General features: G+C 46.6%; 1 protein-coding gene across 1 annotated transcript in view; it reads right to left on the reverse strand.

Moving 5' to 3' along the window:
- Window positions 1-24,049, reverse strand: part of CDase (neutral ceramidase) — a 130,758-nt gene that overhangs the window by 7,900 nt on the left and 98,809 nt on the right. The window contains exons 7-17 of the mRNA XM_075699311.1: window positions 17,397-17,519; window positions 15,439-15,525; window positions 12,556-12,660; window positions 10,853-10,934; window positions 8,051-8,163; window positions 6,976-7,070; window positions 5,785-5,824; window positions 3,629-3,721; window positions 1,923-2,162; window positions 1,604-1,657; window positions 1,316-1,404 (exon numbers count right to left, since the gene is read on the reverse strand). Of these exons, the coding sequence (XP_075555426.1) occupies window positions 1,316-1,404; window positions 1,604-1,657; window positions 1,923-2,162; window positions 3,629-3,721; window positions 5,785-5,824; window positions 6,976-7,070; window positions 8,051-8,163; window positions 10,853-10,934; window positions 12,556-12,660; window positions 15,439-15,525; window positions 17,397-17,519 (1,121 nt within the window). The remainder of the gene's footprint in view (window positions 1-1,315; window positions 1,405-1,603; window positions 1,658-1,922; window positions 2,163-3,628; window positions 3,722-5,784; window positions 5,825-6,975; window positions 7,071-8,050; window positions 8,164-10,852; window positions 10,935-12,555; window positions 12,661-15,438; window positions 15,526-17,396; window positions 17,520-24,049) is intronic.

The raw sequence follows: 24,049 nt of genomic DNA on the forward strand, positions 1-24,049 counted from the left end.
GTAAGCAGTTTTTGCCTGATGTCCTAACGACAACCAACGGTTCTTCTTCTTCTTTTTTTTTTTTACACAAGCACTTGGCTTTCCAGGGTTCTACACTGCTGAAATGCATCACAAAAATGGCATTAAACATTTTGACTTAAAAAAAATAACTTTAAAGATAAGCTTCGCCACTCAAAGCAGACCCGCAAAATATCATACTTAACAAGAACAGCAATACATTTCACTTGTGAAAAGCTTGTCTGCGGAACCCTCATGAAAGTTTTTTTTTTTTTTTAAGGAGTTGCAGCATGAAAAATGAGCGCGACAGAGGCTCACATATACGGCGTGCGCAAACGTCCACTTGAAACCGTTCCACTTGGGAGCCGGCGCCTGACTACTTGACATGTGCGGTTCATTGGCCTATCTATTCGCGCTGCAGAGGTCGCTTTCCAAAAGCACCGGAAAGACTTCAATTCAAGCACCCACGTCGAAGGTTGAAGATGATGATGTGGTTTTTGTAAAGTATTTAGTGCTCAGCATTAGGAGTGAAATAAAAAAAATATGTAAATCAAGCGATTTGTTCTTTTCTTTATGCAAAGCACATCATAAAACTGCTTCAATTCCTAAGTATGGAACTGTTAAAAATAAGAATTATGCAGATCCCGCACACTGCGGGAATCAGTGCTATGCGAATTATTTTGCATGCAGCTGGCTGTCTAGTACTGTTACGTGGCGAGTTCAGCAAAATGTAGCCAGAAGGCACAACGTATTCGTGTAATGGGAGCAGTTCTGAGTGTGATGCGGGCGCGTGAGGCGAATGGCAAGGCGAATGCCCTACGACGATGACGGCATGGCGGATGTTTTAATGTACTCTGCCGAAGAGACTCACTTGTTATATGACTTGGGCCGATCCCGAAGGCGGTGTCACGTAGCATCTAAAGGCGCCAGCTGAACTGCCACGAGGGAAGGATGAGTGAAACTGGCAAGCTCTCGCTTTAATAAGCAAATAATTGCCATGCGACGAGACGCATGGATGCGCATATCGCCTCAAAGAGCTAGCTTGAAACGAGAGAAGGAGAGTGGTAAGGTTATTATTCTCTCAAGACACGTATGGGCGTCTGTTGCCCAATGAGTAGACAGTTTTATAGAGTTAATATAACCTCTGGTCGCTGCACTTGAGGACCCTGGTTCAGTCCCTATATCACATACGCAGTTTCTGTTTTGACGAGGCCCAAAAACGAGGCGAGACAGGAACCTACACAGCTGCCGACCTAACGCAATGTGACTGGCATAAAAGGCAAATAATGCTTCGCAGTAGCAATCAATCAAGTAATACCTTGTTTCCCAGTTGCCGTCCGTGGCTATAACTGTCCATGATTCACCATCGGCGTTCAGCTTTTCCACGGTCAGGTAAGTGCTCTCCAGCTAGAAGAATTATTACAATGGCATGGTTGTCTAGGCAGTAGACACCTAGTTTTTAAGAAAGATGAAAATGAAAACTGTGCGCAACTATATTGCAATTAACGTCCCTCGTGTGCATACTTGGACGTTTAATATTTATAGTGAAAGTGGAAGGTGGTAAAATCGTAAGCACACAGTTGTAACGTAGGAAGGTTGTCCTCACCATCAAGTTGTTTCTTGGATGACCAGAGACAAACGTCACAAAGACTCGTTCTCCCTGAAAACAGTTAAAAGAGCCGTTCAAGACTTACTTTTCTATTAGTAATGACACTAAAGCATCTCCGCACAAAAGTTCCGCTCCTGTTTTCAAGAGCCTTTTTTTTTACTGTTAAGCATTTCATATAACGCTGTTTCCACTAGTGACCCAAATGACGACAAGCACTAAGTTCTAATTCTTCATCTTACCGACTGAAATCTACCCATGGATATGAATGACGCTGTATAGTGGAGGTTTGAACAAGAACTAGCGCGCGAGGACTGACCCTGTTGTACGCGGGCTTGACGTCGGACAGCACCTGGCCGAACACTTTTCCCAGCGGGGCGCCGTCGAAGACGACACCTGTCTTGAAGGACACCTGCTTAGAGAGCAGGTTAGGCAGAGGAGGCCCCATTGGCCGGCTCGTGTTGGTCGTCAGGCTCACAGCCAAACCTTCGAATTGTTTTTGGTAGGCCAGCAGAGTGTGCGGCCCGTATAGCGTGGATGCGCCCTCGTAGCGCTGCACCTGCAACAAGTACGTCGCTGTGTAAGAGACAACTGTCACAACAAACGCACCACCAACTACAGGCGCTAAAGAGTGTCATAACGAACACTTTTGACATGTAAAAGAACGTCGTAAGTTCAGTTCTGATACAGGTGCTATAGCTACGGCCACGCTTCGAAAGAACCATCTCCTGTCTTGTGCACAGAGCAGCAAGTTCGACAATACTAGCTGTCTTTTCTTGTACGCCTGTCGCAACAATCAAGACATCAATCGCACCATTACTTGCTTCTTTATCAATAAGGTTCAGCAACACAGCCCAGAAATATGGCTCATATGCCTCCATTTGCTACAGTCGAGGTGTCCGCTGCCCACTGGCGGCTTAAATGAATTGGCAACTAAGACATCCTATAGCGAAGTCTCCTCCTTCGCAGAGATACTTAATGCAATTAATCGATTTTTGGCGCCCTTAATGACGTACAGCGAACAACAACAATAAAGCAAAGACCTGGAGCCGAATTTACGAAGCTTTTCGTTCGTAAGTGCTGTTTTCCATTCGTCGGCCGCTTTCGCTAATATATCCGACATCACGATCAGCTGGCATCTGCTCTTACAAACAGTTACATCGTAAGAACTGTTTGTGAATATAGACCCTGATTTGCATTTATAACCGCTAGTTATTGTACATTCGGCCTAGAGTTAAAAAATTACGCATTGTGGAACATCGACAGGAGAGCTAAATAAGAAGTGTAGGTAGGGGCGCTTTCTTTCATATCGGACCAACCTATACGCACTTTGAAAATTGTTTAGAGACAGTTCGACAAACTATTTTTCCGTTTGTACGAGAATCGCGTTGCTACTTCTAGAGGAAATGTTATGAACACTGCTAGCGCTTCGTTGAGCCGTCGGCGCACCCACCTCGGCGGTGGAAGCGTGCCCCTATTTTCTATGAAAGTCAAGCAAAAGTCTTCATTGAAAACATTTGTGACAAGAGGAAAAGCAACCTACAGTTGCAGCAGAAAAACAGCTTGTTTTCTCAATTTCTCACTACATTTGGTAATAGTCAATTATCCCTATTGAAGCATAGGGAGGTTTTCGAGGGAGGTCATCGTCGCCTGACCGCACGAGCTGGACGTCTTGTGCAACAACGTCGTCAGCCGAACATTTATGGAGAGATTCTTATCCCCCCCTCCCAAGCTGATAGTTACAGAAAAAAAAACAGACAAACAAAGCAAGACAGTCTTTGGTTCGCAAAGGCATCATAGTAGCATCTGTTGTTTTGAAAGCGCCAGGCGTATCTGAACTCTCAATTCTTCTGACTAATATCTAATGAAGCACAGAAGTATGGCTGAGAGCAGTTCAATTTAAAGCAGTGACATCTTTATGAAACCTTGCGGAGAGTGCTCTCCAAGAAAATCTGCATTTTTGTTATCCCTTTCCGGATAAGTCCACACGCTGTTGTTGTGGACTTCGGAGGCACGACAACGCACCTGGTACTCCTCGTATGTGGCCACGTAATGCGTGTACGTGTTGGAGAGGCCAGCCAGGACCACCATGGCATCGGGGTCTTTCATCTTCACCACCTACAAGTATGCGAAAATTATATTTAGAAAACTCGGTGCGGAAACCATACAATACTCAGTGACAACTTCTTTTGGCAGTGCTGCCAAAGCTACGGAGCCGAAGCACTATACGTCGCCTCCTTTATGCAGTTAGATAGTAGTCATCTCTGCGTGTAGGCAACACGTTATTACATCACCAAATAGTTTAATTGAAACATATATTACGCGCTTTACCTGTAAACACCAGAACCCTCATTTTATTACTTCCCCTGTCCAATGTTTGTTTCTATCGCAGGTTTCCTCCCACACCCTCGCCGCGAGAGAAAGCGTCCGTGTTTTTACACGGCCATTATCTCCGCTCTTGTGTCCATCGAGCATACCTGCTTGTGCCACAGAAGAAACAGCATACATTTGTTTGTTGAAGATGAGGAGCAATTTTATATCCACTTGCTCTTACCTTTTATACGGGCCGTCAGAGTGAACGCGCACGTGTGTTTAAACTGCAGCTGGCGAGCTTGTCAGACTGCATGGATAGCGGCAGTGCAGCGACGTGGGCTCAACGGTGCCCCGATACACTAGCCCATTAACTGAGGTTTTTTTAGCGCACGAAAAGGGACGGAAGACGGTGGCAAGACGCGGACACAGCGCTGTGTCCGCGTCTTGCCACCGTCTTCCGTCCCTTTTCGTGCGCTAAAAAAACCTCAGTTACGGAATACCAACACGCCCTAACCTACGCTCTTTCAAGTTACCCTAGCCCAACAGTGTCAAAATACTAGGACTGCACATTCAGAACGATTGGGGCTCGGCCATCACTGTGCAGTATGTGGTTAAACAAGGCGAGCAAGTGCTGCACATGATGCGCCGTGTCTCCAACCGCACCAGATGCATCAAACAACGAGATCTGCTCCGGCTCCTTGACGCCTAGCATATATCACGACTCCGATACCACCTCCCCTATATGATATTACACAAAGAAGACAACAACAAGCATGACGCCCTTATCCGGAAAGCGACTAAAATTGTCATGGGACCGCCTCTCTGTGCAAACAGGCAGCTTCTCTCAGATATGATACACCGGAGCATCGTCGAAGAAATCATAACAATACACCGCAAATGCCAAGAGACTCTTCTCCCGCTCACTATGTCGACACATACTGCGCAGTATGGTATGGAACCGCCTCCCGAACCCCCTGCAGCTACCCAACTACTTCCACCAGCGACTAGATCTTATCATAACATGGCCACATTACCCCGACACAGACACCCCGAACATGACAGTGCACGGAGACAGCAACGAGTCGCATAGTACGTGCGCTACACCTAACACAACTCCAAGGGCATGCACTACTACATACGTTCCCACAGAAGGGAAAAAGGCTAAACAATAGCCGTGGTTGACCACTCCCTTCCTACCATACGCACTTCACTCGTCCCCATCTCGTGACCACACAACGGCAGAGCTGCACGCTATACATTAACAAATCAGGCATAGGTTGCCTCAGCCTGCGCTGTCGGTTACTTAGAAGCCAACCGAGTATTTTCAGTAGCTATCTTCAAGATTCCCAAGCAAATACTCCAGCACGACGTTCCCGTCACGAGCGCAGTCCTGCGCGGAACAAGTACAAACATGCATGAGCTTCTGACTTTCGATTTACTAATGCAAAAAACAACGGCTGATCATGGTAAGCAAGCTGCTGACATGTAGTAGACACATTCACCATGGCACAGACATGTAAATAAACAAAAAAGGAACATGAACATGCAAGGACTCTATAGAAGGTTAACTAATCAATGTTCTGGAGGTTTGTATACACTGCACAAACCATCTCAAAGCCATATTCTGCTTATTCGTCCGCAACCTCTCCGTCCCGGTAAATATATATATATATATATAATGAAGGACTGAAACATTGCGAAGTACGAACAGGGAACAGGGGTGTTGCCCATTCTGCTTATGATTTTGGAAGGGAGGTTTGGAAAGCCGCCTTTCTCACCGGAACATGCACTTAGTTTGTCTCAGACGTTGTAACAACAAATCAAGAACGAATCCCATGGATAACGACGGCGTGCAAACAACCACTTACCCTTTCCACAGTAGCACGAAGTCGTCTGCCAGACATGGTGCTGCATGTAAAAAAAAAATCAAGAATAGTCGGTGCAATAGTTTGTGAACGCGGCCAGACAACAAACGTAAATATAAAGGCTAACGGGCTTCTTTGGTTCAGCTTTTTAATGCGTTCAGCATTCTTTGGGAACTAACCGCAATTTCGAATGACTGTCTAACCATTTCCTGGGCATATTCCAAAGATAGTGCAGCTAACGCAGCGGTAAAATCAGCACGGTGGTGCAACACCGTGCCATGGTATCGCTTGTGGGGGGAGCGTTCTCGCATTCCTCCTTCCTGACAGCGAGCGTTTCGAGACGCTGTCGTTGAGACGCTGCGTCCGTTGGTCGCAGACGCTGCGCGGTTACCGAACTGGTCCTTGAGGAAGTGCCACGCGAAGTAGCGGTTGGCTCTCGCGTACAGATAAAGCTCGGTGATATGGGAAGCGCCACCTATGACACATCGTGGCACAAATAACCACCTCCCAAAGCATACAGAGCGAATTCTTGGTTAGCAACGAGGCTTGGCTCTTCATATTTTTCTGTAATAGGAGCCCATTTCTTTCAGTCGTTATCGTTGCGCTGAACATGGCGTAAATGGCTCAAAACAATTCGAGGAAAATAAATGGGGAAGATTTTCCTTAAGAAAGCATGCATTACATTGAAAATTCTACGTCCTATAATTCTCTTGGCTACGACAACTTGAAAGGACATTAACACATGTTAGTGTACGTCCCATGTTAATCGCTTCAAAGAATATTTAACAAGTATAGAAAAAACACTTCTAAACACTCTACTTGCTACACAGCAATGATAGCCACTGTTGTTGAAAGTTATCACGCGCTGCAACTGCTATCCTGGATAGCTTTTGCGAAGCCGACCGTTGCAAATCACATGCCGACAATTACTGTGATTTGCAACGGTTTCAAAGGCACTTTCGTGATGAGGGCTGAAGTATTCAGAAATACTAATGACTTAGCAATACTCAAAGTTCCAGAAAAGTCGTAAGGGTGACATTTCGAACAAAATATTTAGTTGACGACTCAAAATACTACTGAAACTCACGCGTTTAAAAATACAAACGTAACTAAGACACCGCGTTTGCTTTTCTGTGCACGCATGGAGCCCAGTTAAAGAAAGCAACGTTTTGGGCGCACTTTAGACATACTTACGTAAACTCTCCAGGAGCCGCAATAATGTACAGCTGGCCGACTTTCAGAATTTGAGTAGGAACGATGCTGGCAACCCAAGGGTATGGAAAGTTCATCTAATGATAGAAGAAAAACAAACAGACATTTACGATGACACGCATTTCATCCAAATCAACGTCTACCTGAAAGTGTTGTTGAAGATGGGATGCATTGATTCGGCCTCATTACAAGATATTATCGGTAAACTGCAACAGCAAATGATCTGCCGCCATCCAGCTCAAGACAAGTTCTTAAAGACAAATGAAGAATTAAGTTTGCTGTGCCTGTAATGGCTGATCTCTCAGTTGTAACACATTAGTGTGGTGGACATCATTTGGCGTATTACGTGACTAGAGGAATATATATTACTAATACTATACGCCATAAAAATTAGCGTGTAGCTGTTTGGCCAAAACCGTAATAAATGCGAGTGGCGTATCATAATGGTTTTCGCAACACTAGCAGCCTGTCTACGCGATCATATTACGCAGTAGTATACGTGTGCATGCCCCATCAGTTTACAGAATGTTGAGCGAAGCCAAAAACTTTAACATGTCAGTAAAATTTTGATAACAGTTGCCACTACGACAGTTATCCCAGACGTTGATAAAGAAATGTGCAAGCAATTCTGGTAAAGTATATTGAATGACAAAAAGACATCCGCACTTCATGAAGAGCCACAAGAAATAAAATGCCGCGGCTACACTTCTAATAGAAAATGTATTTTTTTTTATTGGATGCACTGCCTATACCTGAAACACTTTATATACCTACGGCATAAAATTAGCACCACGGCAGCAGCGTTTCGAAGCCGTTAGTGAACATAAAGCACTTTTCCTGATGCAAGTGGCAAGTACTTCCGCGATATCTCTTCACAATTAGGGTACTGAGCAGCTACCGCGCTGGTGATACTTGTGTGCTGGCCTTGAAAGAACCTAATACCTCTACGAACGGCGCTACTTTTGCAGAAAATGCAACGTAAGCTTTCACGGCCCTTTGTACGTCGGTAGCACTTGTAACACGATAGAAGACGGCTGCAAGAAGCTCACGCACTTACCTCGCCAACGGGGAGCAAGATGGGCTTCGGGTGATGGCATCTGATGGCCTCCTTCGACGGCGCCGCGATGAAGTCGCGCACGAAATTCCAGAATGGCGTGGATTTCGTCGTTGCTGCATTAAAGGCCCGAAGAACTCATAACGCAAGCATTTTATGCTCACTATGAAAAATTACTGTGTGGTTCGCGGTTCGCCTATCATGAGATCTGGACCAAGTGGTCGAAGTTTTTTTTTTTCGACTCACGTTATATTTGCGACGACATCGTCAACTCCCTATGAACAAACGTTGTTTATTGCTAAATATTCATTTTCAAAAAATTATAACCAAAAGGTACAAATTAATTGTGGCTAAGTATGGACAGCTGGGCTAGTTGGTTATGATTAGCATTATGAAACATAGTTCCAGCGCACATTTGGACACGGACTCGTCCGTGTCCAAATGTGCGCTGGAACTATGTTTCATAATGCAAATTAATTGTGAAAGTCATTACGGTTTTCAATCAAATGGACCAGGCATCCGTGATGGACTAGGCGTCCCTATGTCGAAACGTTGTCACAATTACTTAGGTTTAGGCACATGACTGCACAGCCGACAACATTACTGCGAACTGAAACACTTGAAGCTAACCTCGATTTTTTCTGATTTTTCTATTTCTTGATCCTGATTTCAAATATATTAAAATAACACATGATAAGAAGCCAACAAACAATGACCCCAAGGAAAACATAGGGGGAACTGCTTGTACTTACTAATTGAATTAAAGAAATGATAAATTGATGGAAATGAAACTGGATGAATTAACAACTTGCCGTAGGTGGGGAATGATCCCACGTCTTCGCATTACGCGTGCGATGCTATACCAATTGATCACGATGCTCTACCAAAAGATCACGTACTCGTGACGCCTGCGGCAGAAAAGATGCTCCACATCCGCCACCTAGGTTTGTGAGTGGTGGCGCTGGCTAACTCTCCATGGATTAGTCCTAGCAGTAAAACATAAATACCCAAGAAAGTGGATAAGAAAGCGGCACCGCGGTAGCTCAATCCATCAATTTATCATTTCTTCGCTTATTATTCGACTATTAAAAATCGCGCCTCTTTCTTCTCGTTTATTAAATAACGAGGGTCTCGAATCCGGCAACATTGATGCTTTCAGGTAGCATAGGTCGGTGTATTGACCAGTTGCCTTCACCCTTCAGTTGCATTCACCCTAAACGTAAGTTGATAGCCTTTAGCTGCGCCACAAGATAATGCAGCAAAACTTTGAAACACAAATAAAAATGAATTAGAAAGATGTTAAGATCATCTCAGTCAAAGCTACCGGACTCTCCAGAGCGGTTTGGCGAGCCAGCGCGAATTTCTGTAGAAATTTCTGCCAAAGGGCGATCCTTTTGCGTACTAGGATGCATCGATGCTGGTATTAGCACTCGACAGCACAGCGATAGATGTCTGTAAGAGGGCAGCTATGGACAGGGAAACCGTTTCGGAGAGGTTGGGTGCAAACCCTTCTCGACGCGACGTTATCTCGCTTTCCGCCATTGGTCATCCGCGGAAGCAGGAAGTGTCTTAGTGGTTGCAGACTTCCGGAGTCACACTGACGCCTATGCACCAAGGCGGCGCAGTGCATGGGGCAAGTGAAGAAAGTAGTAAGTTCAGCCCGACCACAGCTGCTAATAGATGCGCGAATGCACGCCACCGCAAGCATGCGCCCCAGTCGGTCTTTGGTGCCAAACTTGACCTCTACACGGCGGGATCTTTCATCTTCGCTTGAGCCAGGTCCTATAGGTCGTCAAAAGCCGAAGCCATGGATAAGTGCAATCACTTGATCGTGCGCGCGTAAGTTGCTGATTACGCCATCTCCAATTAACGTTATGTGCATATAGGACATGCAAGTGGCCCTCACATGTCTTATGTGCACATAGTAGCTTTGAAATCGTCCAATTTTCGCGTGACCATTACACTTCCTATACCAGCCGAGATTTTGTACAATTTGGTCGCCTTGGTACTCACGTCTTAATTTTGATTGAATCTATGGTGTCTCTCGTCGAGATAGCATAGCGGCGCTACCAAATTTAAACTAATAAACACAACGCCCCGAACGGTCACATCACACTCTTAAGCTTATACCTAATTATTAGCAGGGTTCTGCATTTTCGCATAAATCTGAGGAAATTCCAAAAGCAGTCAGTGGAGAGAATTATGCACACGCCGATTTATGACAAAAACCGCAAATTAAGTTATTCCTTGGCCGGCCAACCATCTGACTATTATCTCTTCCTCTATTTTACCTGGAGCTCTTCCGCAACAATGGTACACCGCCATAAAGACGCCTTGAACCCTCTTGGCAGCACGGCATCGTCACCGAAATAATAAGCGCAGATGTCTGCTGCACCATAAAGATGTCGCTGCGTCGAATTAGTTTCTCCGTATGAGCATTTAGGAAGGATTTCCATTCTCATTTTCTTTCAAGGTCGTAAGGCGCAGAATAGTATAGTGAACCGGAAATCTTGCGAATTTCCAAACACTGCAAAAGAATACGCCGTACCCATACCATAAGCCACATTACTTCTGTTCAACGTATCACCAGAAATTTGTCCTGCGTGTCTCAGAAAGCACATCACGAAGTGCCACGCCAACCAACGTCTACTAAGCTATAGCCTTTATCGTTCGAACAGTGCAAGAAATGTTTTGCGTCTCTGCTCAGTTAGAGATAGGGGGGGGGGGGGGGGGGGAGCGCGCATGCGCTCCCGTCGTAAGTGTCGACCTTATATTCGACTAAAAACCACGAAAAGACCTGCTCACACTGCGTGAAGTCGAACTGGCCCGGTCCGTCAGTCGTTCCTGCTGCAAAGCTGTAGCCCAACGCTGCAGTGCACGTTGTGATCTGAAAGAGTTCAATAAAGGGCTGACTGCACGCATTGAGAATTTTGCTCTACGATTCTAGGCTTTGACAGCGGAATTTAAATAATGCTGAATTAGCGCTCCGTGTGCCACACTGATGCAGGCGCTACACTGCAGCACCGCCACCCAGCAGAAGACCTTGAGAAGTGCAGGCTAACGCTCAAAAGAAGCGCACACTCGTTTCAAAGTCTCAAAATCTGCAGCAAGCCTTCTTGAGAATTAACGAACTCTTACAACGTAATCAGGGGCGCATCACAATATGGCGAACAACCGTTGTATACCGTACTAGCGCGTACGGGATCGCTAAATAATGTGGGTGTGATGCATTGTACTAGAACACAGCACCTGAAGCGTGCCGTAGTTCCATTACCAGGGGTTATCCGCATTCAAGTGAGGCAGTCCCCGACAGTAACTCATACAATATTTTAACTTAGAACCAACCTGCGAAAAAAGAAAACTCAATAAGGAAATGGACATCGGTCTTGACCGTAGTGCTTCCGAAACGGTTAGTGGTTGAGAGCCTCACAGGTTCAACATTCCCTGCTCGAAGGACACGCAGAACTGGGCCCTTATTCATAGAAAGATGTTACGCTAGAAATGTTCGTAAGAGCGAATTCCGGCCAATATGAATGCTGCACATATGATTAGCGAAGACGGTTGGCCAGTGGCAAAGAGCACTTATAAACGTTACGAATTAGGCCCCTGAACTTTAATAGTTGCCGGTAACAAAATTTTCTACGGGTGATCCTCGAAGTACAAACCATTATTCTTTGGCAACTTGTAAGCAATTTGAAAACAACTTGCAATGCTTGTTATTCATTAAGCATTCTCCTTTCTTCCTTACTGCTACAATGTGTAGATTTTATGTGGGCGAAAAAGCCTTCAAGAGAAAATATACGCGTTTCATGCGCCGATTAGGGTTGGGCAAGACATAGCATCTGCAACAACGTCCAAGTCTCCTCTAAACGCATTGCATGTATGGATGCGAGTGAGATATAATCGACGAAAACCGGGTAGTTTTTGTCTTCCTACGCTGGCGCAAATTGCCAAGAGCTAACATATTCAAGTAGTGGGTATAACTCGGCACTTATATTGACCTGCAAACATTGAGCGTTAGCACCATTTTCGCAATACCTGCAAATATATATATTTTTTAGATCTAACGGGCCGAAAAAATTTCATCTTCAACTTTCATGGCAAAGGTCAACCGGCGCTTTATTATCACGAGCTCCAGCAGCTTTGTTTTCGTATAAGGTCTCACTGCTAATCATTCTGATACTGACTTTTTGTTGATGAACCTGAATGCGGCTTTTTCTTCATTACAAACATCGCAGCCACTTCTTAAGGGCTCATATAGAATAAGATTTCCATAACAATTTCCTATAAACACACATAGTTCGACATGCTACGAGCTGCACCACAACGTTTTTTCTGCAGTGTTGAAAATATTTGCTGCAGATAAGCACAGCTACACACAGAAAATACAATTATGATTTATTCGAACTCGATCGTTCTGCTCTCATGGACGCTTATAAATGATAAAAAAGAGACGCATAAAAAGGAAATAAAAGAAAAGAGGGCGGGAGCACTGCGTTTGCGTTTACCGGATCCGCTTCGTTGTCGCCGACTTCGTATTTCCCCATGTTCGCCCTCTGGTACGCGAATCCAACCGTGCCGGAGAGCTTTCGTGAGGCCGAGTGGAACAGGTCCTGCAAACCGGGAAACGTCGCGCTGTCAGGCGGCCGTCAATTCCGGCCGCACTTTGCCCGATACCAGCGCGTAGCCAACAGAACGAGGCGGGCGCGCTGACCGGTGCTGCGCGCGCCCTCAACGCGGCGCCAGGAAGTCGGCGACGATGGCGGCGTCAAGTCGCCCCAATGTACGCAGTCAGCTTTCCACGGCTGCCAGAGGCACTTTTCACGAAAAGAAGTTGCGGTGGTGCGCGCGCGTGTTTGTGCGTGCGCGTGTGTGCATGCGTGCGTGTGTGGGGGGGGGAGCGGGGGGTGGGGACGAAAGGTAGTTGTAGTGAAAGATAAAAGATAGTGGGCCTGCCCACAAACTTTCAAACGCTATAACGATTCTTAAGAGCAGGTTGCCAGTCAATCGTGAAGTTACATTATTAGCAAAGGTGGTCGACCAATCCGTGGCAAAAAGCATCGCAACCAAAAGGTTTTGTATATTTCGCCCCTGATGAGCTGGTTTTCCTCTTGTGCGCCAGCGCAGTGCTAATTGTAATGTATGGTTTTATGTGTGCAATGAAAACAGTACTACACTATCATAAGAAGATGCACCAGGCAGGGTGCGCAGAAAGGTGGGCTATCATTATAAATGCGCTAAGCAGTCCGTCAAAAACAGAATAAGAGAAAGTAAACACAAACCCTCCGTCCTCTTAGTGTGTGTTTCGCGACGTCACGCCAAATAGCCTCGTTCTCTTATCTGGCATCACTGTAGGCTAGTTGATTTCTTTATCACGGGCATGAACAGTGCGAAATACGGAACGAAAAGGCAAGACGGGCGACATCAGCTCTAGTGCGGTCCGCCTAATCTGTTCGCCCTGTATTTCTAGCGGTTTAGGTTGACGAAAAGCTTCAACCCGGAAAGAGATTTCAATGTCCCCGCTGATCGCTGTCCCGGGTGATCTGTGTGCGACACAGTGAACGCCTACTGGGCACAGCCGGCAGATCTCTTGCGCGCAAGCGAGTTATGTTTGATACGGGCTCGACGGTCGGTGCCTTTACTAACACTAGACTGCGATAGGCACGCGCGGGTAGAAGTACACTGAGCTAGGGCGCGAGAATAGCGCGCCAGCCTGCTGCAGTATAGAAGTTTCATGTCTCTTTCGTTGTTTGCAAGCATTTAGGCGTCAAGAATTTTCTCGTATACTCTAAGCACCAATGTGGGCGTCTGCTTCTATGACCTCTTTGTGCGTTTCCCATCAGCCCCACGACAGAAAAATAGAGCGCATTGTGTCTCATCAATGCAACACTTATGTTACTTAAGGGGCATGTAAGGAACGACGTGACCAGCAGTCGGCGTCCCTACATTTATTCAAGGAAGGCAATGCAGAGCCGAGGGGAGGCTGCGGCGTCTATAGCCCAGTCAGTGAGGGTCCCGGTATAGTCTTCTTTCGTCGGTCGCTCTCTGAACCACGTGAGGCGATCAGTGATGATGACGTAGCACGATGACGAACGGCGGTTACAGTTACGCTACAACTTAAGCTTCTTCTAGGAAGGCAAGACGATGTGCGCGTGGAAAAAATGTGAAAAATTTGAGGCTCGCTAAACCTTTCGTAGTAAGAATCGCTCGAATTGATGCTATAGTTTATAGCATAAACGGAAGTACGGCTAACATATGGGTAGGGCTGCTGACCGCGTAATTGTGGGGATTAGGTTGCTTCATGCAAGAAGAATAATTCGAGATATCTGATGTGGATTTTGCCCTGCAGTGGACATAATTAGGCTGGTGATGAGGAAGCGGGGAAATGGTGGCGAACCTAATAGCACTTTGTCAACATATAGTGAAGCAGGTTATGTCAATGTTTTGTGCTTACTCTGTGCAAATGAGAGCTCAAATATGAACACACACTTCGTTTTCTTGTTTTTTGTGAGAATCAAGTAACGCATATATGTGCGCGTCTTATGTGTATTTCGTGGCACTATTTATGCTACGTTATGTGTACAGCGCACTGCCTGTCAACCTGATTTAGTTAGCTCCACTACCAGTCAAATCACTATAAGCCCGCTTCTTTTTTCTTCCTTTCTTGTAAAAAGAATGGAATAAATGTTGAACTTCAAGGTAGTGAGCTGTGTGACGCTCAGCTGCCTGCGTTGCGAGGTGCAGCACCGAGAGCCCGTACACGTCAATGTCATGACATTTCCTATGACAGTAACGCACCAGTCAAACAGCAAAATACTCAACTATCAAGACAGGCTTAAGTGCGGCGTGGGGTATGTGGAAACAGAGCCCGCCACTCACGACGGGTTCTTCTTGCGTAAAAAAGGAAATATTTCTCCAAACTCGTATTAATTTACAGAAGAATGGAAACCCTGCATAGTCGCCAGTATTGCGAACGGTGAGGCTTTGCTCGCTAGAACATGCAAACTGTATGTTGGTTTGCATATTCGTTGTACAAGTCCAGAAGGGTAGTTGGAGCGCTCAGGAAAAAAAAAAAACAATAAACGAGCGTCATTTAGTTTTGATAATAAATGCGGGTAGGTGACATAACACTGAGTTTCGAAATACTGAAGGACTATTAAATCAGAACATATGTCTGACAAGCTCACGCTTCCGTTGTAAAATATGAGAAAATGCGGCGAAAACATGTTAGTGGCAACGCAGAAGAAAACTTCAGCGCAGTACTCAAGTTTAGCCGTATCCCCTACGCACGATACAGTGATAAGTTCTCTGACAAGACAACATCTTGTTGCCACTGCGATGCCAAGGAACGAATACACTGAGAACGTGATAGTTTTACCGCCGCAACTTACCAATGCCTTTTGGAGCTGGCGTTCACCCAGAATTTTTGTGCTTTCAAACATGTCTTTACCGGGACCAAAAGCGATGCATTTCTCAGTCTGAAATTAAAAGGAAAAAGGCATGCCCAATTGCATAAAATGTGGCTGCAGCGGCACATGGCTAGGCCAATAAAAAAAAATGCAATATCCCGAAGCGCTGCCTTCGTTGGTCGACATCAATACCTATTGCTCAAAGTGACAGTGACAAGGGGCCAGCAATGAAAGTCAAAGTTCGAATTGTGCTATACAAGAACAACTTGAATTTGCGCTTCAGTGCGCAAAGCATCGCAGGTTCATGGCGAAACACGCTGAGGTCTGTATGCCTACTGTGATCTACAAGTTAAATGCACTGTGCGCACAAGCTGTCACGGCGCCGTTTAACAAACCATCAAAGCGCCCAAGAACGCATCATTTAAAGATGCGTTCTCTAAAATGAAAAATTTCAACACAAGCGCATGTGGAACCGCCTGCCCGTATATGTCATAATTAAATGCTGTCTCGTTCTAATCGGCTAAAAATGAAGCCATGGCTGTCACGAACGCTGTAGCTCAATGACACAAATAATGTCTACGATAAATAAATGTTGCGACCCTTTCGTGTGCGTTCAAATGTTTAGAAGATACATTACGTCACCGGCTTCTGGTAATTACCGCTATGCTAGCACCGCCTTTTTCTGTTAACATAAACGCCCTGAAGAAAAGTTTCGTGGTTGCTAGTGACTGCATATATTTACAAACTCTTATTAGTGTTACTAACTCTTAGCGATTAATACCGCACGAGACGGGCAGGGGGTAATTGATATCATTATTTTTCGTTGCTGTGGGGAGAAAAGCAACGAGACTAGAGGGAACAGCGACACTGTTGACGGATGTGGCATCATGCCGGCTGCTTTATTTCTGCCAGCCTATAGCTATCAACGATGCTGAATTAACGATAAAGTGCATATCATATTGACCGCAAATAAAGACGCGCACAGCGGAAGAGAACACGAAAACAACACGGGCGGTTCTTTTGTGTTCTCTTCCGCTGTCCCCGACTTTATTTGCGGTCAATATGATATGCAGTAAACACCAACTAGGCCAAGCTGAAGTTCTTCTGTAACGATAAAGTGTCGCTTGCTAGCCGGCACGAGTGTTTGCAGCATACTAGACAAGTTTGTACGGATAGCCCGGCCATTCAAGCAGAGAACAGAAGCGTTAACCGTTTCGATCGGAGCTCTGCCAACTGTGATTATTACAACGACACCGACAGTGTCGCGATATCCCGTGAGACGAGTTGTGTGTTGCGCCGCTCGTCGCCTTCTTGTTGCTTGTTTTGCGTCCCTCAGTCTGCGTAGCATGGCTAGATTGTCATTCTACAAACGCGTTCGATACACTAGCGAAAATTGAGAAGTGATGTCGTGTTCGGCACAGCACTTTTGACGCACATGCGTTCAATGTCAGCGCGAAGTACTTGTTTATTATTTCTAATTCATTGTTCGTAATTTTTCTTTTATTTAGTGCCACACAGCTGAATCGTCTTACTCACCTATTAATCGGCGTGTTCGCTCGGCGGCAGATATCATAGCAGCAGTTACACTAGGATTTTCATCTAGTTTAATTACTAGCCCTAGCGTTCCTGTCTAAAGTTAATGAGCAAAATGCGAACAAGGTGAAACGTTTCGACAAGTGGACGTGTCTTCTTCAAGACGAAACGTTGGCTCCTGGTTTCACCTTGTTCGCGTTTTGCTCATCGTCTTGAATTTCCATCTCCCGCTTTTCTTGTCTTTTTCCTGTCTAAAGTTACTTAGTCAATAGGCTGGCACAAATGTACCAGATTTTTTTCTTAGTACGCATTATCTACTTACTTATTTTTATTACTACACGTTCAAATTTGGATTACACATGGCGTGCTCTAGGGAAAACAGGAAAAAACTAAGTGTCAAGCCTCACCCGGCCGTTGCAAGTAGATTTCTCGAAATCGCAGGGCAGGCCCGTGTCGATGCAACGTGGCCCTTTCAGGTTGGGGGACACGTCGCCCTCGTTGGACTGGGCAAATGCGGCGATGAACGGACCCTGCAAACCCAGCACCCGTCGTTCACAGTGCGCACACACAAATGAATACTCGCCCGAACCCCATCCAACGCCTAAATCAAACCATCCAGGAAATCAAAAGCACTTTAAAAACGCCTTTCGGTTCCAAAAGGGCAACCAGCGAAGCACTGGGCTTACGGTGGGAAGCGCGGCCCATGTAAGGAAAAGAAACGCTAAAGCGAGGATCTGCCGTGGGTTGCTTCCGAAAAAAAAAAGAAAAAAAACGTATGAACAACCACGCTACCCTCGAACACGTGACCATCAAATGGCAGTTATATAAGCTATATGAAATTGGCTGAATGTGGCCGACCGGACGACTGTCTTAATGACTGCAAGAGTTTTTTGCAGCTTGGAGAGTTGTGGGATATTCAAGTACGGGAGAGCAACTGTGTGCTCATATTTTCTGCAAAAGTAATGCATTCTTTTTAGCTCAGCTCGCAGTAGCAGAGTTAAGAGAATTAAAGAATGACTGGAGCCTGGTTTTTGTTTCTGAGGAGCACAGCTTAACCGTAACAGAAAGTGCAAAACATTTTCTCACAAGCTTGTGACAAAACATTCATCCCACGTGACGGTGAAATCGAGGATTTCACGAAAACTGGTCTGGTCTACAGTGATCACGGCACAGCATAACGAATACCGAGCACGGGAATTAAAGTTTGAAAGAATCAAACGACGTTTCGCTACGGGAGTCGAAACATCGATTGCTTCTTTTAAACTTTCATTTCCGTGGTCGGTGTCCGTTGTTCTGTGCCACCACGTGACTGTGATACAAACTTTCTCTCACGATTGCGAGGCGACTGTTAAAGAGCGTAATGGTAACACCTGATGCAGTAAGTGGTAGAACAGCTATTTCCGGTCATGCTCGCCCTATGGACGCAGCTAAACATTTCAGGCAGGAATATTGCGCAAGCTTTGATGAGACACGCGCAGACTGGTAATCACCTAGTCCACTGCACAAAAAAAAATGCAATGTTTCGGACAACGGTTCTTCAAATATGCAGCCTCATAAATATCCTAGCCTCAGCTTTACTCCTTCAGCCTCTTTAAAACGTGGACGAACATAGCGCGCTATGGCATCCCGACCGCGGCGGCCGCATTCTGAGAGGGGCGGAATGCAAATGCGCTCGTGTACTTACGTTTGGGTGCACATTAGAGAACCCCAGGTGGTCTAAATTATTCCAGAGTCTCGAACTACGGCGTGGCTCATGATTAGATCGTGGTTTTCGCATATAAAACCCTAGAACTTAATTTTCAAAATTTCAATAAACATGGCGCCTTCGCTGAAAGACCTGCGGGCTTCCTTATGTTGAGTGCGTATTGCCTACAAATAGTTGCGCGCGACTTGTCAACGCAATGTCTATTTATGATCACACATGCCGCTTCCGCGAGCCCGCTATCTTGATAACCGATGCTCAGAGTTTGAAAAAATCATGAGGTTCAATGGCCCGAAACTGAACAGTTGGTTTTGAGGGACGCCACAGTAGAGGGCTGTGCATTCATTTTGAATACCTGAGGCGCTGTAACGCAAAGCTATTCCAGACTCTGCTATTCCACGACTGATCCAAAAATTTTTGAGACACCACCCACTGTGCCTGTCTGTCACGCGACGTCACGAAAACCGCGAAAACGCCCAATCTGATACAATATGTGCGCGCTGGTTACGCATGATTAGACAAAACGAAAGAAAATAATAATTCCTCATTCGACGTCTTCTTCGCCATTAGCGAAAAAGGCGTCGTTTGACCAATTGCTATCGGTCAAACTTTTTCGGGCTGCGCCCTTTTTGCCTGCCTGTCACGCGGCGTCACAAAACGGGGAAAACTCAGCGCGTCAAAGTTACGGGTACGCATTAAAGACGCATTAATATGCCGAACAAAACTGAAAAGTTTTCTGAATCGCTGGAGACTTCCCCGTTCCGAAAGGAAGAGAAGATGGCTGCGCGCCTAACGCTGTGGCATTGGCTACTCGGAGCTGCCGGGGTAATGGTTTTATATGCGTATAATAAAAGATTTTGCGTGGCAGTATAACGTTATCCAGACCTTTCGACACGTATGCGACATTGCTTTGCCAATTCTTCTTTGCTGAGAATTCGTTTTAGCGGCATTTTTAACCTTCCGTTGCATGCCGCCGCGATTTTCGACCAGCCACCACAAGCTAAGTAAGAAGAAGCGGATCAATCACAGACGCCGCACCTCCCTCTTCATCCGGTCATCTACTTTCATTGCGCTGGCTCGGCCACATCGTTACTCAGTGCTAGAACGCATCTGTCCCAGCTAGCCAGTTTTCGTCAAATTTTCATCAGTCTCTGGGGCATTTTCCGCGTCCTGGCTTGAGGCGATGGACGCGGAACGTTCCGCAGGCCCGTGCTGCCAGAAGTCTGCAACGGCAATCTCTTCTATGAGTCAAGGCACCTGGTCAACCACCAGTGACCACTCAAGAGAGACTCCTACTCCTGTGGCCATGGATGCAGAGCCTATTGCCGGCCCGTCTGGCAAGATCACTACATTAACAAGTTCCTCAAGGAAACGAGGCACCTGGTCCAGCACCAGCGAAGACACAGATGTCTACTCAATCACAGGTGAGGACTCATCCGATGACAGCTTCGTGTCGGTGAGGAGCCGAAGGGCTAAAAGGAGGCTTATCAAGGCGTCGTCACCAGCGAGTACGTCAACCATGCAGGCAGGTAGTGAACGCTGGCCGCACACCATCCTCTTCATGCCAGTGGATTCTTCTGTCAACCTTCGAGTATTGAACAGGCAAGCTCTCTCTGTTTTTCTTGAGGGAAAGGCGCCAAACGAAATCAAGGAAGTCCGGCTGAACACACGAAAGAATGTTCTAGCTGTCGACACAACCCGTGGAACCACGCTGGAGACGCTACGACAGATAACAGATTTGGGCAACATAAAAGTACGATCGGTCATACCTATGGATGGGGCCTGCACTGCAGGTGTGATCTACGATGTTGACTCGGCTATTTCGAACTTGGACCTGCCAATTCTGATCAAACCGGCATACGAAGGAATAGTGATCACGCACGTATGCCGACTTGGCAACAGCCGTTGTGTGAAGATTGTGTTCAAGGGGGATTCCATCCCTTCGCACGTAAAGGTCGGTCACTTCCGACATGTCGTACGACGGTTTATCCCAAAGCCGCTTCAATGCCACAAGTGCTTTAAGATCGGACATGTTAAGGGCGCCTACACAAACTCCCCAATATGCCCCCGGTGCGCGGAGTCACACACGGTAGATGTCTGCCGTGCCACAAACTTAAGGTGTGGCACCTGTGAAGGCACCCATGAAGCGACGTCTAAAGAATGCCCAAGAATCAAAAAAGAGTTCGAAGTTCTGAAGCAAATGGTGAGGGATAACTCAACCCATAGAGAAGCCTCAGAAAAGATCCGGCGTCGACGTCGTCATCGACGGAAACGCTCAAGACAGGGTGGCGCTCGTGCGCCGCTTGCGCCAACGTCATCATCTTCATATGGAACGCCCGAGAGCACAAGGAGGCCTCAGAGGGGAACTGCTGCCCCCGTGGAGGAGTGGCCGGCGCTTGCAATCTCTCAGTCTTCTAAGGAGCCTACACGCTTGATCATCCCACCGAAGCCCGCTTCTGTCGGTGAGGCTTCAACAGTCGACTGCCAAATGATCCCGGTGCTGCGATCCATTGTGAATGTCATCAGGGCCATGTTGACAAGCATTGACACTCCATCTGCTCGTAGTGGACTACAAGTGCTCGACGCGCTGAGCCCCGTCCTAGCAAGCCTTGAGTGAAGCCATGACTGACAATCACAAGTCATTTCGTAAGGAGGTCAGAGAAGCGTCGATCCTTCAGTGGAACGCGAGAGGTCTAAGATCTCGCATCGCCGATTTTCGTCAATTTGTTCTCACTAACCGCTTTCCAATCATTGTCATCTGTGAACCAAGATTATCCCATCCAATGAGACTATCCGGCTACGAGACAATATTCTCATCGAGCGACATCCAAAGTAGCAAGGTGGTCGTGTTCATTCGCCGTGAACTCACTTACGTCGTCCAACCGGTGCAACATCATGACGACAATCAGTATGTGTGCATGACTGTTAAAAATAGGAAAGTCACCTTTGCACTCTTGGGGGTGTATCTGTCTCCATCAAGTCGATTTGACACCAAAAGACTAGAAGACATCTTGAAAACACAACCTGGTCCATGGATTATCACTGGGGATTTCAACGCTCACCATACCATTTGGGGAAGCTCAAAGGTTAACGCGACGGGAAGACGACTAGCTTACTTAGCTTCCAACAATGGTCTCTACCTGCTGAATGACGCGAGTCCAACATTTCTGCGGGGAGTAACATACAGCAGCTGCCTCGATTTGACTTTCGTCTCCCACCGCCTCGCCACACATGTTAAGTGGTTTTTGGACATTGAAACGCACGGAAGTGACCACATCCCCACCTACCTCAAGATCAAGGGAATGTCTAACACGTATACGTTCACCCCGATACGAAGAATAGATTGGTCTGTCTTTAAATCCCAGATTGAGGACGCTTGTCACAAAGGCCTCTCTTGTGGACTTCAACAAGCTATTAAGAAAACGGCACACACGGCCACGCGCACACTTACGTGTTCTCCAAGGTATGCTGAATTCGACCTGGAATTGGAGCGGCTTCGTGCGATTCGCCGTCGTGCCGAAAGGAGATATCGACGCACTAAGTCAATTCAGGATCTCAGAACAGCCAGGCGAATGCAAAAGAAGATACAACGGCGCATGGATAAACTAGAGGCTCAGCGTTGGTCGAAATTTTGTGCGTCGCTAGATCCCCGCAAACCGCTATCTCAAATATGGAGAACTGTGCGAGGTCTACGTTCTGTTCCGGAACAGCGTTTCCCGTTTAAGGCCCTAGCACTATTCCAGCGCCGACAAGACGTTGATGTGGCGGAAGACTTCTGTGCTATGATTGCGGGCCAGCCAACTCGCACAGGTTCGCTTACATTGAACCGTATTCCAGATTCACGCGATTCACGCATGGATCTGCCTTTCACGACGCAAGAGCTTGACGCGGCGCTCGCCCTCTGTAATCGGTCGTCGTCGCCTGGTCCGGATGACATATCTTACCGCATGCTATATCACCTTGGTGAACGGGCACGAAGTGCACTCCTTCATATCTATAACGAGTCCTGGCAAGAGGGCAAAGTTCCTCAAGATTGGAAGCTCAGCCGCCTGGTACCGCTTCTTAAGCCTGGCAAGTCTCCCTTAGAGATTACTTCATACCGACCGATTGCGCTGGCAAGTTGCGTTGGGAAGGTAATGGAGCGAATGATCCTCGCCAGACTTGAGTGGTATCTTGAACATTACGAAATCTACCCGGACGCCATGGCTGGTTTTCGACGTCACCGATGTTCTATCGACAACGTTATCGATCTGGTAACCTATGTTCAACACCAAAAGACGTGTAAGAGATTATCTGTCGCAATGTTCTTAGATATAAAGGGAGCCTACGACAACGTTCTTCATGACGCCATACTTGAAGCATTGGAATCGGTGGGCCTAGGCGGTCCATTATATCGTTGGACTCGCAGTTATTTACATAGGCGGTCTCTATTTCTTAACACTGAAGCTGGCCCAACCTCGGAATATTATACGCACCATGGAGTTCCACAAGGTGGTGTCTTGAGTCCAACGCTTTTCAACCTTGTACTCATTGGTCTCGTGGAACGACTTCCGAACACAGTTAAAATTTCAATGTATGCCGATGACATCTGCGTGTGGGCATCTGGTGTGACACGGCCGCAAGTACGCGCCAGGCTTCAAAAAGCTGCCACGTCAACATCGGCCTACTTAAATGAACAAGGCCTCAAGATCTCGCCAGAAAAATGCGCATTGGTCGCGTTTAGCCGGAAGCCAATGAGATCATACGATGTCTCTATCGACGGTCAAAACATTCCTTATGTCAGGACGCACCGATTCTTAGGAGTAATCATTGATCGCGACCTCTGCTGGAGTCCTCATGTGGCCTACCTAAAGAAGCGCCTGACGGATATCTCTAATGTGTTTAAGTTTCTTGGAGGAAATGTCTGGGGTACTTCAGTACATGCAATGATGCAACTGTACAGGACGCTCTTTCTTGGGTATTTGCGATACAGCTTGCCTGTGCTGACCAACACCTGCAGAAGTAATATCCGTACACTCGAAAGCGTCCAGGCCCAGGCGCTAAGAGTGTGTCTTGGCTTGCCGCGGTGTTCGTCAACGGCTGAAACCATTGCGATTGCACACGATTTCCCAGCCAAGACCCATATAGTCATGGAAGCACTCAGAGCACACGTAAGACACCTTGCTCGAGCCCCTGCCCATCATCTAGGCTCACTGCCAGAGGATCGACCACGTGCTTCCTCTTGTGAAACTGTCCTGCCCTATCGTGCGTACCTTCCATCAGGTTATACAGCTCCAGCGAGAGTTCCGTTTCCACCATGGTGCTTGGCTCAAGCAAAGGTTCGACTTGTCGTACCAGGCATACGAACAAAAGCCCAAC

The sequence above is a fragment of the Dermacentor variabilis genome, chromosome 1 (assembly GCF_050947875.1).
Source record: "Dermacentor variabilis isolate Ectoservices chromosome 1, ASM5094787v1, whole genome shotgun sequence".
Lineage (NCBI taxonomy): Eukaryota > Metazoa > Arthropoda > Arachnida > Ixodida > Ixodidae > Dermacentor > Dermacentor variabilis.